Here is a 16,777-nt window from a genome sequence, read left to right as displayed (position 1 = left end):
GCAAGGTCCTAAGCAATTTAGTGAGACCTGTTTCAAAATAAAAAATTTTAAAAAAGGCTGGGATGTAGCTCAGTTTTAAAGCGTCCCTGGGTTCAAACTCCAGTACCAAAAAACAAAATTTTTTTAAAAAAGTAATTATATAGGACTGGACTGGAGAGATCTCAGTGATAAAGTACTTGCCTTGCATGCAGGAGGCTCTGAGTTCTCAGCACTGCAAAAAAAAAAAAAAAAAAAAAAGAAAGAAAGAAATGTTTACATATATGTATATACTATTTACTGTTTCCATTTTTTCACTTTTTTTTTTTCCCTATACTGGGGATTGAACCCAGGGATGTTTTGCCACTCAGCTACAACCCCAGTTCTTTTTATTTTATTTTGAAACAGGGTCTCCCTAAGTTGCCTAACTGGCCTTGAACCTGATCTGCTGCTTTTGCCTCCCAAGTCACTGGAACCACTGTGCCCAGTTCCTTTTTTTCACTTTTCATAGGTAATTTCTCATTAGCGTTTTTACTTATATTTACATATGAATATTTCTGTAATATATAATATTTCTATTACTTTCTTTAAAGGCCCTTGTAAAAGAGCACTTTTTTTAAGCATGTTTTGTGAAATATCCTTATAATTTTATTTTTTAGTTTATATCAACACTAGGTTTTATCTAAAAAAAATTTTGTGTTGCCTCTCACATGCATAACATCCTTATTGCATAATTATTCAGTTTTGACAAATTTAATATAAAAATAGTGTGGAATCGGCAGAATTAAGGCTAAAAAGTAAAATTTCACACTTACAGGAAAGCTACTTATCCTTTTTTGGTTCTTTAGGTCAGCATTTTTCAAAACACTATTCAGGCTGCTGGTGTATGTGAACAGAATGATTCTTCAGCTCCTAAACCAGGTAACAACCATGTTATTAGAAAGTCTCGTTGATGCAGAATTAAAAATCACAGCACAAATAATTTGAAATTTCTCCTACTAAACAAGTGATAATTGATGTTCATAATGATGCCTCTGGTGATCTAAGATCTTACCGAGCTTCTTGAATCATCTAAGAATCTGCACTTTATTCAGTACATATTTTCTTTTATTCTTTGTTTTAATATTTTTTAAATTGATACATAACAATCATATATATTTATGGAGCACAGGGTGGCATTTCAATAGTGTATATGATATATAGTGATCAGATCAGAAAAAATCAACATATAAATCACCTATCATTTCTTAGTTTGGGGAACATTTAAAATCTTCTGCATTGGCTGTTTTGAAATATACAATTGATTGCCATCAACCATAGTTATCCCACTTTGCTTTTGAACATTAGAAATCATCCTCTGATCCAGCAATACCCCTGCATCTGTTTTCCTTTCTATATACTTCCCAGGCTCTGGCAACCTCAGTGTAATTTTTTTTTTAATACCTTTACTTTTTTATTTTTTATGTGGTGCTGAGGATCGAACCCAGGGCCAGGTGAGCACTCTACCACTGAGCCACAATCCCAGCCCCCTCAGTGTAATTTTTAGTGTTGCTTTTTTTTTTTTTTTTTTTTTTTTTTTTAAGAGAGAGTGAGAGAGAGAGAGAGAGAGAGAATTTTTAATATTTATTTTTTAGTTCTCGGCGGACACAACATCTTTGTTGGTATGTGGTGCTGAGGATCGAACCCGGGCCGCACGCATGCCAGGCGAGCGCGCTACCGCTTGAGCCACATCCCCAGCCCTAGTGTTGCTTATTTTATTTTAAAATTTTTTATTGTTTTTAGTTATGCATGACAGTAGGATGTATTTTGATATACACACATGGAATATAACTTCCCATTTTTGTGGTTGTAACTACATGATGTGGATTTACATTGGTTGTATATTCATGTAAGAACATAAGAAAGTTATGTCCAGTTCATTCTACTGTATCTCCTTATCCCATCCTTCCTCCTTCCCTTCATTCCCATTTGTCTAATTCAGTGAATTTCTATTCTCCCCCAACCCCACCTTATTGTGAGTTAGCATCCACATATCAGAGAGAATATTCAGCCTTTGGTTTTTTTGGAATTGGCCCATTTCACTTAGCATAATAGTCTCCAGTTCCATCCATTTACTGGCAAATGCCATAATTTCATCCTTCTTTATGGCTGAGTGATCTTCCATTGTGTGTATGTACTAGTGTTGCTTTTATTTGGTTGTCAATGGACCTTTATTCATTTATTTATTTATCTATCTATTTATTTATCTACAGTACTGAGAATGGAACCCAGTTCCTTGCACATGCTAGGCAAGCACTCTACCACTGAGCTACAACCCTAGCCCATAGTGTTGCTTATTTTAAAAATAACTTGGAGCTGGGGTTGCAGCTCAGTGATAGAGCACTGGCGTAGCATGCGTGAGGCACTAGGTTTAATCCTCAGCACCTCATAACAATAAAATAAAGGTATTGTGTCCATCTACAACTAAAAAAATATATAATTAAAAAATTAAAACAATAACTTTGTGTTTTGAAGTTTGTTTAATATGTCATAACCAAAATATTTGAATTTAGTTTTTCTTATTCCTTATGCATTCTGATTAAGTAAGATCTCACTAAGAAAGTAGACAGCTGAGCCTGGTGGTATATGCCTGTAATCCCAGCAACTTTGGAGGCTGAGGCAATTCAAGGACAGCCTCAGGAATTTAGTGAGGCCCTACGCAACTTAGTGAGACCCTGTCTTGAAATAAAAAATAAAAAGGTCTGAGGATGTGGCTCAGTGGTTAAGTGCCTCTGGGTTCAATCTCTAGTACAATCAATCAGTCAATCAATAATATTAATGAACAAAATAGGGATGTAGCTCAGTGGTAGAACATGCCTGGGTTCAATCCCTAGTACCAAAAATAAAAGAAAGTAGACGCAATGCAAAGGAACATTAGTAGTTGATTCTGCTGATAGGTAAATCTGATTATCTAGGAGAACTCCTATAGAGTTTACTTACAGAAATTCCCACTTGAAAAAATAAGCATTATAAGTATTGTGTGTTTGCCTTCCTTTCCTTCTGTCATAGGTAAAAGAAACTGAACTCCTCTGCATGGATAATGCTGAAACTTTTTCTTTTTGTAATGTTGAAAATTAAATAGCAGAAAGAAAAGTTGAGTAGTCTTGTTGATGGATATTTGTTTTCTAATTTAGATTCTAAAGAAGAAGAAAAAAGATCATCAATAAGAGAGAAGGAATATGGTTCTAAGCATTACCAAGGAGACATAGAAACACTCATCCTACAGGTAATGGATTTATTTTGGCAGACCAAGATGATTTCTGTCCACACGTTTAGCTTTGTAAAATGTTCCTTCAGTATCATGCAAGTATTTTCATTTCACATGGGTTTTATTTAGGCATCGTGTGATTTTAAAAAATTGAGGTTTTCCTAATTTCTAAGTGCTTATTGGCGGGTACCAGGGATTAAACTCAGGAGCACTTGACTACTGAGCCACATCCCCAGCCCTATTTCATATTTTATTTAGAGACAGGGTCTCACTGAGTTGCTCAGTACCTTGCTTTTGCTGAGGCTAGCTTTGAACTCATGATCCTCCTGCCTAAGCCTCCCGAGCCTCTGGGATTACAGGCATGTGCCACTGCGCCCGGCTCTTCTAAGTGTTTATAGTTTAAAACCATTATTCTCTATTTGAACATTCTAGAAGTACTTCTCTAAACCTTCAGTTCATATTGCTAAGCTCTACCCAACAAAGCCATCTTAAAGTAAGAATTCAGTTTGTGGTTGGCCTAGAGGAACACAAGAGAATTATAGAGGGAAGTTTTTCTGTGCTGACAGATCAACATTTGCAGTTATATCCATTTATTTAGTTCATGAGTTCTAAAGTCTAGGAAAGTAATAAATCATTTTCTTGTTACCTGGTAATTATATGTCCTATGGTGTCATCTTTTATCTTATTGCACTGAAGTTTCTATCCTTCTCCCATTGATTTAAATGACAGTTTCTACCTTTGGCCAGTATTTTCAGAATCAGAGAAGGAAATTACATTAAATTCCTTTTGCTCTATTTTTTTAAATCAAAAACTCAGAGTCATTCTGTTTCTATGCATGCAGTACCTCTTAAAAGGGAGACAGTGAAAAGGCAAGATAGGGTTGGGGAAATAAAATTTTGTTGCCTTCTCTGTGTGATGTAGATATGGGCTTTAGTGTAGACAAAGAGTCTGCTCTTCTGTAGCCTAACCTCACTTTATAAGACATGAATAAAGAGATTAGAGTTGAGACTTTTCTCCTCTTTGTTTTGCTGCTGTGCTTTAGGTTTGTTTTACTTTAGCTTTCTTTTTGGGAAAGGTTTTTTTTTTTTTTTTTAGTGTTATGAACTAAGTGCACACAGGAGTGGATCCCTCACCCCTGTCGCCTGTCTAGGTGGAAGCACTGCAGGTGCAGCTAAAAGAGCAGTCCAAGTTTTCTAGAGAGCAAGTCGAAGGGCTCATGGAGGACAGACGGATTCGCATCGAGGAGATACAAGTTCAGCACCAGAGAAATCAGGACAAAATTAAAGAACTAACCAAAAGGTGAATGCTCAAGAAACATGTACTTAACAGGTGTCCTGTTTTTCTGAGTAGCTTAAAAGTTAACAATTCTTGGGCTGGAGACATAACTAAGTGGTAATGTGCTTGCCTGACATGCACAAGGCCCTGGTTTTATGATCCCCAGCACTCAAAAAAAGCCAACAGTTCTGTACTGTAGCATCTGTACTGGGGATTGAGCCCAGAGGAGCTTTGCCACTGAGGTACATCCTCAGCCCTATTAATTTTTTACTTTGACACAGGGTCTCACTAAGTTGCTTAGGGCTTTGCTAAATTGCTAAGGCTGGCCTAGAACTTGGGATCCTCCTGCTTCAGCCTTCTAAGCCTCTGGAATTACAGATGTACACCACCAAATCTACACCCAGCTCTCTTGTTCTTTGATTTAACCATCTTTAGTCTTTTGTTTAGTTCCAGTGGCCAGATTTGTGCCATAAAGATATGGCAAGGTTGTGGCTCAGTGGTCGAGCACTTGCCTAGCATGTGTGAGGCACTGGGTTCGATCCCCGGCACCACATAAAAATAAAATAAAGGTTAAAAAAGGGGGGGGGGGAGAAATTTAAAAAAATTAGGCCTGGGGTTGTGGCTCAGTGGTAGAGCACTTGCATTGCATGTGTGAGCCACTGAGTTCAATTCCCAGCACCAAATAAAAAAATAAAGATATTGTGTCCATCTACAACTAAAAGTATTTAAAAAAAAAAAAAGACATCCTTTGTTGAATATGTTTGAACACCTCAAATTTACCACTACTGAAACCAAACTATTTATGTCTCTCAATAAATCCTCCCTCCCCCAACCTCAAACTTACTAATTCACTCTTTTTCCCATTTAATTTTATATCATTACATCCATCTAGTTTGCCGACCTTGAAACCTCAGGATCATCCTCAACTCCCAGGTCTCTCATTTCTTAATTACAAACCATATATTTAGAAGACAACAAGTCTTCTAAATTCATTCTCTGGCTAGGCATGGTGGTGTAATCCTGTAATCCCGGCTATTTGAGAGGCTGAGGCAGAAGGATTGCAAGTTCAAGGACAGCCTGGGCAATTTAGCAAGACCCTGTCTCAAAATAAAAAAGGACTGGGCTGGGGATGAAGCTCAGTAATAAAGTGCCCCTGGGTTCAATCCTCCGTACCAAAAAAAAGAAATTCTCTGCTTTTCATTTCTGTTGATTCAATTGTATTGTTTAAATTCTTGTAATAATCTAACTATTCTTCCTATCATTTTTCTCTTTGTATTTTATAACCTTCCTTATGAATTAATTCCTCTATTAGAAGTTACCAACTGCTTAAAAACATTTGAACCAGGTATAGTGGCACACAATTATAGTCCCAGTTACTCAGGAGGCTGGGGCAAGAAGATTGCAAGTTCAAGGCCAGCCTTAACAACTTTGTGAGATGCTATCGAAAAATAAAATTTTAAGAAGTGCTGGGTATTATAATTCAATGGTCGAATGCTTGTCTAGCATACACAGGCCTTGCAGCTCAATCCCTAGTCCCATAAAAGAAAAGATAAAATAAATAAAAACCACATTTGATAGCTCTCCCATTTACTGTGTTATAAAGCATAAATTCTTAGGGACTCCATTGTCTAACATCAAATTAATCTTTGAGCTTCAACTCCTTCCCTCTTGCTTTAGTTCACATTGTGCTTCAGCCGGACTAATAACTCTTGTTTATATAGCAGGCACCTTGATAATAAGCATTGTCACTCCTTCTCTGAAGACATCCAGGCCAAATTAAGTTCTTCCTTTCCACGTTCCCATAATGATTACTGTGCCTCCATAATGACTTATCACCTCATAGTAGATTGTCTTTTGTTTCCTCAGGTCTTGATATATAGCCTGTGTCCTACCCTGTGTACACAGTAGCCACACACACAAGTTGCACCTTGCCATTTCTTTTCTACATTAAACATCTTTTTTAAAAATTTTCTTCTGGGGTCTGGGCCTGTGGCTCAGTGGTAGAGCGCTTGTGTGTGGCCTGGTTTCCATCCTCAGCACCATATAAAGATAAATAAATAAAGGAATTTGGTCTATCTACAACTAAAACAAAAAATATTTTAAAAAAATTTTTTTTTCTGTGCTTGGGATCAAACCCAGGGCTTCATACATGCTAGGCAAATACTCTTCCATTGAGCCACAACTCCAGCCCATAATTTGTAATTTGGTTTAGCATTATTTGCATATATAAGCTTGGTCAATTTTGTCCATTAGATAGATCTTTTTTTTTTCTTTCTTTCTTTCTTTTTTTTTTTTTTTTTTTTGTAAATGGACATAATACCTTTATTTTATTTTATTTTTATTCGGATGTGGTGCTGAGGATCGAACCCAGTGCCTCACACATGCTAGGCAGGTACTCTACCACTGAGCTACAACCCCAGCCCTAGATAGATCATTCTAAGGTTATTGAATAGCCTAAAATCCTAGGTCATTAATGATTGTCCTTTGGGTGTCACTCTCAAATCATTGTATATTAACTGGACAATACTTTCCTAATTTGTAATTGAGAATATAATGTAAAATAGAATAAAATTACTCACTGGAAACAGGAGAGATCCTTGTGGTAACTGACTCAGTCTATCCCCGTGTGTTTACTTTTTTTTTCTTTTTTCTCTCTGTTTGTGTACACACATATACCCTAATACATATATATATTCATCTGGTTACATTTGCTTTACTTTGTGCCTGGCACAGTGCTATCATTTTCCTCTATCTGTGTACCCTGTTAATCATAAAAAGAATTAAGTGAATATAGCAATAGGTTTTCATTGGAAAACTAGTTATTGCTGCATGGTACTTAGTATTCTTGTAGGTAATTGAATCATTCAGTATAGAATTTTTCTAGGTGGTGGTGTTAAATTAATGAGTTGCTGATTTCCAGGGATTTCTGGGGAGTTGTTTACTGGGGATTGAACCCAGGAGTGCTTTACCAGTGACCTACATCCAGAGTCCTTTTTATTTGATATAGGATCTCAGTAGTTTGTGAGGCTGGCCTCAAACTTGTGATCTTCCTGCCTCAGCTTCCCAAGTTGCTGCGATTACTGGTATGCACCACAATGCTGGCAGGGATATTCATTTTCAAAACTACAAACATCATTTTTCAATTTCTAAATCTTGAGAATAGTTATCAGGAATCTATGTAGTGCCTGTATATGTCTAGTAGTTGATAGATAGTATTCTTGCAAATCTATTCATAGTAGCATAAAAATACATTATAAATAAGGTATATACTTTGGGGAACATCCTGCAGGTTGATATTTAAAATCATATATATATATATATATAAACAAGTGTTGAATTATGAGATAAGGTATATATTAAAATTAATAATAAGAGAGCTGGGATTGTGGCTCAGTGGTAGAGCACTTGCCTATCATGTGTGAGGCATTGGGTTCAATCCTCAGCACCACATTTTTAAAAAGTAAACTAATAAAATAAAGTTTAAAAAAGTTTTTTAAAAAATAAGAAATGGGAAATTAAAATGGACTTAAGTATTGAGATGACTTCATAGAGAAAATTTATAAAGGCTAATCTATGAACCTGGGAGCACGGGTAGATACATTACCCTTACCCAGTAAAATGGCATGGTGGCACACACCCATAATCCCAACAGCTCAGGAGGATCTCAAGTTCAAAGCCAGCCTCAGCAACTTAGCCAGGCCCTACACAACTTGGCAAGACCCTCTCTCAAAATAAAAAATGAAAAGGGCTGATGATATGGCTAAGTGGTAGAGCACCCCTGGGTTTGATCCCTGGTTAAAAAAATAAGGTTGCCAATGATCAGAATAAGTGTGGTTTTAAGACTGCTAATATTTTATAAGATTCATATATTGTACAATTGGAAAAGAACCGTTGTCTTCCTTTATGGAATAACCCTATATTTCAGATGTACTATATAAGCATTTTAATGTCCATGCTTGTCCTCTCTTTCATAGTCTCCATCATACCCAAGAACTGCTCTATGAGAGCACCAAAGACTTTTTGAAATTGAGATTTGAAAACCAAACTAAAGAGAAGACATGGATGCTTGAAAAAGATCAGTTGATGTCAAAGATTAAGCAATACAGGATGCAGAATAAGAAGAAAGATGATAAAATTGGAAAAGTTATGCCAGTTTTACATGACAGTCATCATACCCAAAATGAATATATTAAGGTAATGTCCTGATACCTTAGAGAAATGTTTATTTTTCTAGAACACCACAAGAACTTAGAGAATTCCAAAGAACCTACATATTATCATATATAATCCATTCAGTCAAGGAAGCTGGGGTAGCAGCAGCCCAAAATAGCTGATCATTAACAAATGGGCTAGACTTTGTGGCTACAGCAGTACATAGGCTAGACAAGATCTGTCCATGTGGTGTTTACTGTTTTTTTTTGCAGTACTGATGATTGAACCCAAGGGCACAACCACTGAAATACATCTCCATCCCACTTTATTTTGTTTAGGTGCTGGGGATTGAACTCAGGAGTGCTTTATCACAGGGCTAAGTTGCTGGGGGTCTCACCAAGCTGCTGAGGTTAGCCTCCAACTTGCGGTCTTCCTGCCTTAGCCTCCCAAGTCACTGGGATCACAGGTGTGTGTACCACACCAGGCTTGGTGTTTATATTTAATGAAAAAAACAAACAATAGCAAATAAGCAAGAAAATTATAGATTATAAAAAGTGATAGATATTAAGGAATAGAGAATTATATGAAGATTGCATATAATCACTGGAAGCCCATTTCAGAAGGGGAGCACAGGGACACTCTTATGTCTGATGTTTCTGGAACTAAACTTGCCAAGGAGACCTAGGGAAGGAGCATTCCAGGCAAAGGGAGAAGAAGTTTAAAGGCCCTCGGGTACATTCAAGGAAGAGGAAAGATATCACGGTTGTAGAAGATTAAGCAAGGAGGAAATGATAGGCAAGAAGCTTACAAGAGTGGGCAGATAGGTCATGGTAAAAAATATGAACTTAGTGCCAACCGTTGTCTTCTAAGGATTGTGTTTACGTAAGTAACATCTGATTTAAGATTTTTTTGTTTTGTTTTTGAGATAGTTTCACTATATTACCCAGGTTGACCTTGAACCCTTGGGCTTTAAGTAATCCTCCTGCCTTAGCCTCCTGAGTAGCTGGAACCACAGGTGTACACTACTGCACCAAACTCTAATATTTAAAGTTTTTAAAAGGTCATTTTGCTATTCAATGAAACACATATAAAAACATGTTATTGTTGTTAGTTAATGTTTTTTCTTTAGAAGCGTGGCCCAAAACATTTTTGTAACATTTTATTTGGGACAAATTCTGAGCTCCATTATGTGACCCCATTTGTCTTTATTTTAAAGGATTTCTTTCAAAAAGGGGCTAAAAAAGTAATCTAGAAATTGGAAGTTTGGAGCTGGGAATGTGGCTCCATGGTAGAGCAACTTGTTTAGCACGCTTAAGGTCCTTATTTCAGTCTCCATCCAAAAAAGAAAAAAGAAATTGTAGGTTTCCATATGTTCTCCAAGGTTCCTTGCCATCTTGTTCCTTAACTCATTTTGTATTTCTAGAAATCCCTTCTTTCTTTTCTTTCATTACCTAAGTGCTAATTGAATCATCTAATTTGTAGAACTTAGTATTAATGCTTTTTGTCCTTTCAATCTGCAGTCCCTAAAGGATAAGTTGGCACAAGAGAAAAAGTTGTCTAACATGTACCAAGAGCAGTGCATTGCTCTAGAAGAAGAACTTGCCAAAATTCGAGAGGAGGAGGGAGTGAGGAGAGAGATCTTCAAGGTACAAAATTCTCTGCCACTTAAAATGGAGTGGGAAGTGTAGGTGACTGGGGAATGCTTCCTTCCTCTTAAATGCCTTCCTATTCTCCATATATAGGATCGCTCTAACAAGATGAGTAAGCGTTTACAGATAATGACAAAACGCTATGAGGCCTTAGAGCACAGACGTATGTTGGAAGTAGAAGGCTTTAAGACAGATATCAAGGTTCTCCGACAGAGACTGAAAGACTTAGAGCAAATGCTCTATAAGGTAATCTCTGGTCCTGAATTACCACAAAAGAGAAAGGGTAGAAGTGTGGGAACATGATCATGAGGGCTCCATTGAAGCTCAGTGGTAGGGCATGTGCTTAGCTTCCACAAGGCCCTGGGTTCAATCCCCAGCACCACAAAAAAAAAAAAAAAAAAAAAAAAAAAAGAAAGATATGCCATTTCCCTGCTGGTAGACACTAGGATCACCACCCTTCTAGTCTCCCTGAAAATCAATTCAACAAGTACACACTACAGAGAAAACCAAAATAGACTGAAATAATTGAATGACTGTATCATTAATACTTCTATCTAAACAAAACTTAGAAATTGTCATCCCTGGTGCCAGGTACGGTGGTACACGCCGTAATCCCAGCAGCTCAGGAGGCTGAGGCAGGAGAATCCTGAGTTTAAAGCCAGCAGCAGCAAGGTGCTAAACAACTCAGTGAAACCCTGTCTCTAAATAAAATACAAAATAGGGCTGGGGGTGTGGCTCAGAGGTTAAGTGCCCCTGAGTTTAATCCCCAGTACCCACCCCACCCCCCGAAAAAAAAAAAAGAAACAAACAAAAGAAATTGTCATCCCTCCCAATTCATGAAGTAAATTTAAAGAATTATGTCTGTTGGACAAATGGGAAAAGTGAGTAATTAATAAAGTAATTTTCACAGACAGACAGACAGAGCTTTTTAGAAGCCAAGTTGCATCAAGAGCCTTCTTAGAGATTTAACTAGTCATCCATATATCCAAAATGATAACTATGTTCTGAACAAGGTTAATAATAAAAAAAGAGGAGGTATTTCCTCTTATTCTTTAGCAGATTTACCAATAATGTTGTTTATATAGATCTCTTCTTTTTACCCATTTTTGTTTATTGCACTCTTTTTTCGAGGCTTCTCTACTGTTGTATGGGAAATAATCTCTGCCTTTACTGAAAAACTAAGAATTGAATTTATTCTGTGTACTAAATATCCCATAAAAAGATGCCATTCAGCACGGTCTGCTCTTTTTGAAATCTCTTCCCTGTCTTATGCCATAATTGTTTCTTCTTTTTTCAAATCTTTAGGCAACAATTAATACCCGGGCAAACCAGGACCTTGCCATTCTGTGTGAGGTCCGGGACAGCAATAGACGGGCACACAAGATACAAGGAGAACTGAAGAACATCAAATCCAAAGTGTTCGGTCTGGAGAATGAACTTAGGCTCTGTTGATGTCTACTTTCAGAGGCGGTCAGTTTCCTGAAATCTAGGAAAAGGTTATCTGCTCCCAAAAAGACTTACAGTTGACTGGAGTATCCGTTTTTATAAAGACAAAGTGAAGAATCAAAGTGAGCACTAAAAAGCTTATCTTGTATACTAAGCCTTATTCGTAATTTTCACTCTCCTGTTAACCTTTTGAGGAGTCTGGATTATAGCCTGAATTACTCTGAGGCTTTCCCACATTATTTCTCCTGTTTGTTTTAACAGGTTTTGTTTTTTAAAACAAGATGAAAATTTAGGAGAAAGTGTTTTTTGCTAAGAACTTGGCTGAGTGTCATTAGGAAGAACACTTTCTAAAGGAATAAAGACATTCATTAAAGTTGCCTTCCTCCTATGCAGAGAAAGCTGCAGCACTTGGCAAATTTGCACTACTCAGCCATGGAACTTTGGAATTCTTCCATCATGAGCATCTCCTGAATTACCACCAGAGGGCAGTAGAGACCCTACTCCTAGGCAAATGATTCTAGAAAAATAGAGGTGCCACTTTGGCAGGAGTGAGACTGAAATGATCCTTTATGAAAAGTTTGACATTGTATCAATAACATGTTTTTTAAATAATGTATATATTTCAAATTAACTGTTTTCAATAAAATAAGTAATCAAAAATATTTGAGTTTTCTATATGTCTTGTTAAAACCATGTTTATATTTTGTTAATGTCTCATTTATCTCAAAAGTGCTTTCTTGTTTCCTAGCCTCTGCAGTTTTGTACAAGTTTTTCCAAATTAAATCTCTTGAAATCATCTGGTATTGGAGGTAGTAAGAATAGTACAAGGGCAATGACACTAAAACTTTTTTTTTTTTTTTTTTTTTGTACTGAGTATTGAATTCAGGGATGTTTAACCACTGAGCCACATCCCAGCCCTTATTTTGCTTAAGGCCTTACTTAGTTGCTGAGGCTGACTTTTGTTGTGATCCTCTTGCTTCAGTCTTCCAAGCTGCTGAGATTATAGGCATGCAACCATTGTGCCCAGCAACTTTACCCATTTTTAGCTAAATTACTGTGTACTTTAATACGAGAGTGAATTTTATGGTATGTGAGTTATATGTCAGGTTTTTTTGTTGTTGGGTTCCAGGGATTGAACTCAGCCTTATTTTGTATTATTTAAGACAAGGTCTCACTGAGTTGCTAAGCACCTCACCATTGCTGAGGCTGGCTTTGAACTTGGGATCCTCCTGTCCCAGCCTCTGGAGCTGATGGTATTATATGTCAGTTTTTAAAAATACGTATACGCGAATTACTCAGTCTGGTGCCTAGCATATAGTATATTCAATTGTGGTTAAATATTATCAATATTTTGGCTTTAATTTCTACCAGTTGTTTACCATTGTCATTTAGGTTCCAAGATGTAGTTAATACCATTCATTCCTTCATTCAAAATCTTAAGCCAGACATGGTGGTGTACACCTATAATCCCTGTCTCAAAATAAAAAGCTCATTGGTAAAACACGCTTTGGTTAAATCCCCAGTACCAGAAAAAATAATTATTATGGTATTAGAAATGTGCTGGTTCTTCTGTATAAAAACCCTAAAGCTGGAGCTGGGGATGTGGCTCAAGCGGTAGCACGCTCGCCTGGCATGCGTGCGGCCCGGGTTCAATCCTCAGCACCACATTCAAACAAAGATGTTGTATCCGCTGAAAACTAAAAAATAAAATTCTCTCTCTCTCTTTAAAAAAAAAAAAAAAAAAACCTAAAACTGGGCATGGTGGCACATGCACATGTCTATAAGGCTAGCTCAGCAACTTAGCAAGACCCCATCTCAAAATTTTAAAAAGGGCTGGGGATGTAGCTCAGTGGTAAAGTACCCTTAGGTTAAATCCCTAGTACAAAAAAATAAATAAAAACACTGAGACAGTCTTTGTTCTCCAATGGTTGGTGGTTATGGTAAAAAGAAAAACACTCAAGTTAGTAATGAATGAAAAGCAGTGCCATAGGTGCATAGGATAGAAGCAGCAGAGAAGATGACTCAAGGAGGTATCTTTGAGCAGAATCTTTCCATTTTTTGTTTGTTTTGTTTGCTTTGTTGTTGCTGCTATTGTTTTGGTACTGGGGTTTGAACACAGGGGCACTGAGCTAAATCCCTAGTCCTTTTTATTTTTTATTTTGAAACAGGGTCTCCCTGTTGCTGAGGCTGACCTCAGATTTACAATCCTTGGCCTCAGCCTCCTAAGCTGCTGGGATTTCAGGTGTGTGTGACCATGCCTGGCTCAAGCAGAATCATAAAAGTGAATTCAAGGCCAGGCGTGATGGTTCACACCTGTAATTGCAGTGGTTCAGGTGGCTGAAACAGGATCACAAGTTCAAAGCCTTAGCAATTTAGCAAGGCCCTAAGCAACTCAGCAAGACCCTGTCTCAAAATATTTTTTTAAAAAGGCTGTGGATGTGGCTCAGTGGTTAAGTTCCTTAGTACCAAAAGTGGGGGAAAAGGATCATAAGTTCAAAGCCAGCCTCAGCAACTAAGTGAGGTTCTAAACCTACCCCTTTCTCAAAAAATAAAAAGGACTGGGGATGTGACTCAGTGGTTAAGCACCCCTGAGTTTAATCCCTGGTACCAAATTTAAAAAGTAAATTCAAGCTAGGATATGGTGGTGCACCCTGTAACCCAAACTACTTGGGAAGCCGAGGCGGAGGATCATAAGTTCAAGGCAATTTAGCGAGACCATGTATCAGAATTAATAATAGAATGGGGTTGTAGCCCATTAGAGCACTCCTGGATTCAATCTCCAGTACCAGGGGGAAAAAGGAAGTGAATTCAGAATCAATCTGGGCATTCTAGGTAGAGGAGAAATAACATGCAAAGGCAAAAAAGAACAGAGTGGGGAATTGCAAGAACAGGAGACAGTATGCAATGTACATTAGAAGTTGTATGAAATTTCAATAAATACAATTATGCAATTCCTAAATTCAAGACTTTTGCATCAATTGAAAACATTTGGGTTTACTTTAAAATGGGGCGAGGAGCCAGGCATGGTGGTATGTGCCTCTAGTACCTACTACTCCAAGACTGAGATGGGAGAATGGCTTGAGCCCAAGAGTTTGTGGCTGGCCTGTGCAACATAGCAAGACCCCATCTCAGAAAACAAAACTACAACAAAAAAAAAGCGGGGGGGGGGGAGAATAACCAAAATTTGAAACAGCTGGTGGTAACAATTCACATGTAAAAAGAAAATTGGAAATACAAACTCACTTTCTTAAAAATTAGGGATGGACGAGAAGCATCATGCAATAATAAATCTGTGAGATGTTTATTTCCTAGGAATTCTTTGTACTGCAGACCAGAGTAATGTGTAATCACTACCAGGATTTATTGCTGTATCTATAGGAACAATGAAAAAGATGGTACAAAAGATCTGAAAGCAGCCATCAGTGTCATCTGCTTTGCCTTTTAAAATTTCTCTTTTAGCCTATATACATGAGTAACTTAGCAATGTCACCTTTTTATCCATAAAATGTATGTGATTTTTCACAACATAAAATAGCCTCTGGCTGTTATTTTGGGTCCAGTCTTGTGATTCTCACTGCCTCTCCACCCACACCACACTACTTGGGCTACCAAGATTTACTGTAATATTTGCAACGCAGCAGATTGTACTGTTACCACTCACTGCATACAGGATCAGAGAGAAGATGGCTACTGTCTTTATCCAAGAGAGAAATTCAAGGGTAAACTAAAGAAAGACATTGAGAATAGAGAGGAAGGGACAGATTTGAGAAACAAAAGAATAGAAATGGGCTCTTTGTGATAGATGAGATGTGAGGGTTAGGGGAAAAGATACTTTCTGATACCAAAGCCTTTGTGTTTTGTTTTGGTTTAGTTTTTGTTGATGTTTTAACTTCCCTGGGGATTGAACCCAGGAGGACCTCTGCGGATTCTAGGCAAGTCCTCTGCCAACTAAACTACATCCCCAGCCTTTTTTTTTTTTTTTAACTCCAAAGTTTCCAGTTTGGAGAACCATGTTATAGTAACAGCATTAACTGAGATTCAGTGTGTGTGAGAGCTAGGCGTGGTGGCACACACCTGTAATCCCAGCGGCTTAGGAAGCTGAGACAGGAGAATCTTGAGTTCAAAGCCAGCCTCAGCAAAAAATTAGGCATTAAGAAATTCAGTGAGACCCTGTATCTAAATAAAATATGAATTAGGGCTGGGGATGTTGCTCAGTGATCAAGTGCCCCTGAGTTTAATCCCTGGTAACCATCCCCACCAAAAAAAAAAAAAAAAAAAAAATCAGTGTGTATGAGAACAAGTAGATTTCCAACAAATTTGGGAATATGGATAATGGGAGTCAGGAGAAAAGTTAGGAATATAGAGATTTCAAATTATTAACATATAAAAGATAACCGATTACTGTGGATAAGATTAGAGATGGAAAGCACATATAGAATAAGAAAATAAGAGAACCAAAGAGGAGAAAACTAATGGTTGGAGGAGGGGTAGCTAGTATTGTCTGAACAACAATAAGAAAAAAGTGTCCTGGAACCTAGGGGAATGTGAATTCAAAAAGTAAGAGGTTAAATTGTGTGTGCCGACATCAGTTGCATATAAATTTCTAATCATTTAAAAAAAAAGAGGTTGAGACAATTGTCAAATACTGTAGAAAAATAAGGTAAATTAGAATTGGGGATTTGACAATTCAGTAGCAAGTGAATTTAGAGGGATTTCAGGTACTTGTGGGTAGAAGTTGGCCTGTATTAAATTGAGGAATGAGGCAAGATGAGAAGTACCTTTAGAGCTGTAGAAACCCCAGTGTTGTATTATATATTTTTTTGTTTTTTGTCCATGATTCCTGGCTCATTAACTTCTTCCAAAAGTGGGTCATAAAAATCTTTATCTTCCCCTGCTGTTCTATCTTAGATCTGGTCACAAAGAAATTCTCCAACCCACCCTTCCCTGATAGTCATTCCAGAGGAGTCCTATGCCATATCCTGGCGAGAAGCCAAGAAGAATTTGAATAGGCCCTTGCTGGCTTTCCCCACCT

The 16,777-nt window shown here is 37.4% G+C and overlaps 1 protein-coding gene across 1 annotated transcript in view; it reads left to right on the top strand.

Annotated features, from left to right (window-relative positions):
* Nucleotides 1-12,292, top strand: part of Ccdc77 (coiled-coil domain containing 77) — a 46,959-nt gene extending 34,667 nt beyond the window's left edge. The window contains exons 6-12 of the mRNA XM_026410954.2: nucleotides 825-897; nucleotides 3,150-3,241; nucleotides 4,374-4,522; nucleotides 8,473-8,692; nucleotides 10,171-10,296; nucleotides 10,393-10,545; nucleotides 11,605-12,292. Of these exons, the coding sequence (XP_026266739.2) occupies nucleotides 825-897; nucleotides 3,150-3,241; nucleotides 4,374-4,522; nucleotides 8,473-8,692; nucleotides 10,171-10,296; nucleotides 10,393-10,545; nucleotides 11,605-11,751 (960 nt within the window). The 3' untranslated portion in view covers nucleotides 11,752-12,292. The remainder of the gene's footprint in view (nucleotides 1-824; nucleotides 898-3,149; nucleotides 3,242-4,373; nucleotides 4,523-8,472; nucleotides 8,693-10,170; nucleotides 10,297-10,392; nucleotides 10,546-11,604) is intronic.
* The last annotated feature ends 4,485 nt before the right edge of the window (nucleotides 12,293-16,777 follow it).

Source organism: Urocitellus parryii, chromosome 5, assembly GCF_045843805.1.
Source record: "Urocitellus parryii isolate mUroPar1 chromosome 5, mUroPar1.hap1, whole genome shotgun sequence".
In the NCBI taxonomy this organism is placed as follows: domain Eukaryota; kingdom Metazoa; phylum Chordata; class Mammalia; order Rodentia; family Sciuridae; genus Urocitellus; species Urocitellus parryii.
Note: the sequence above shows the minus strand (reverse complement) of the source record. Positions and strands in the feature narration are given on the sequence as shown.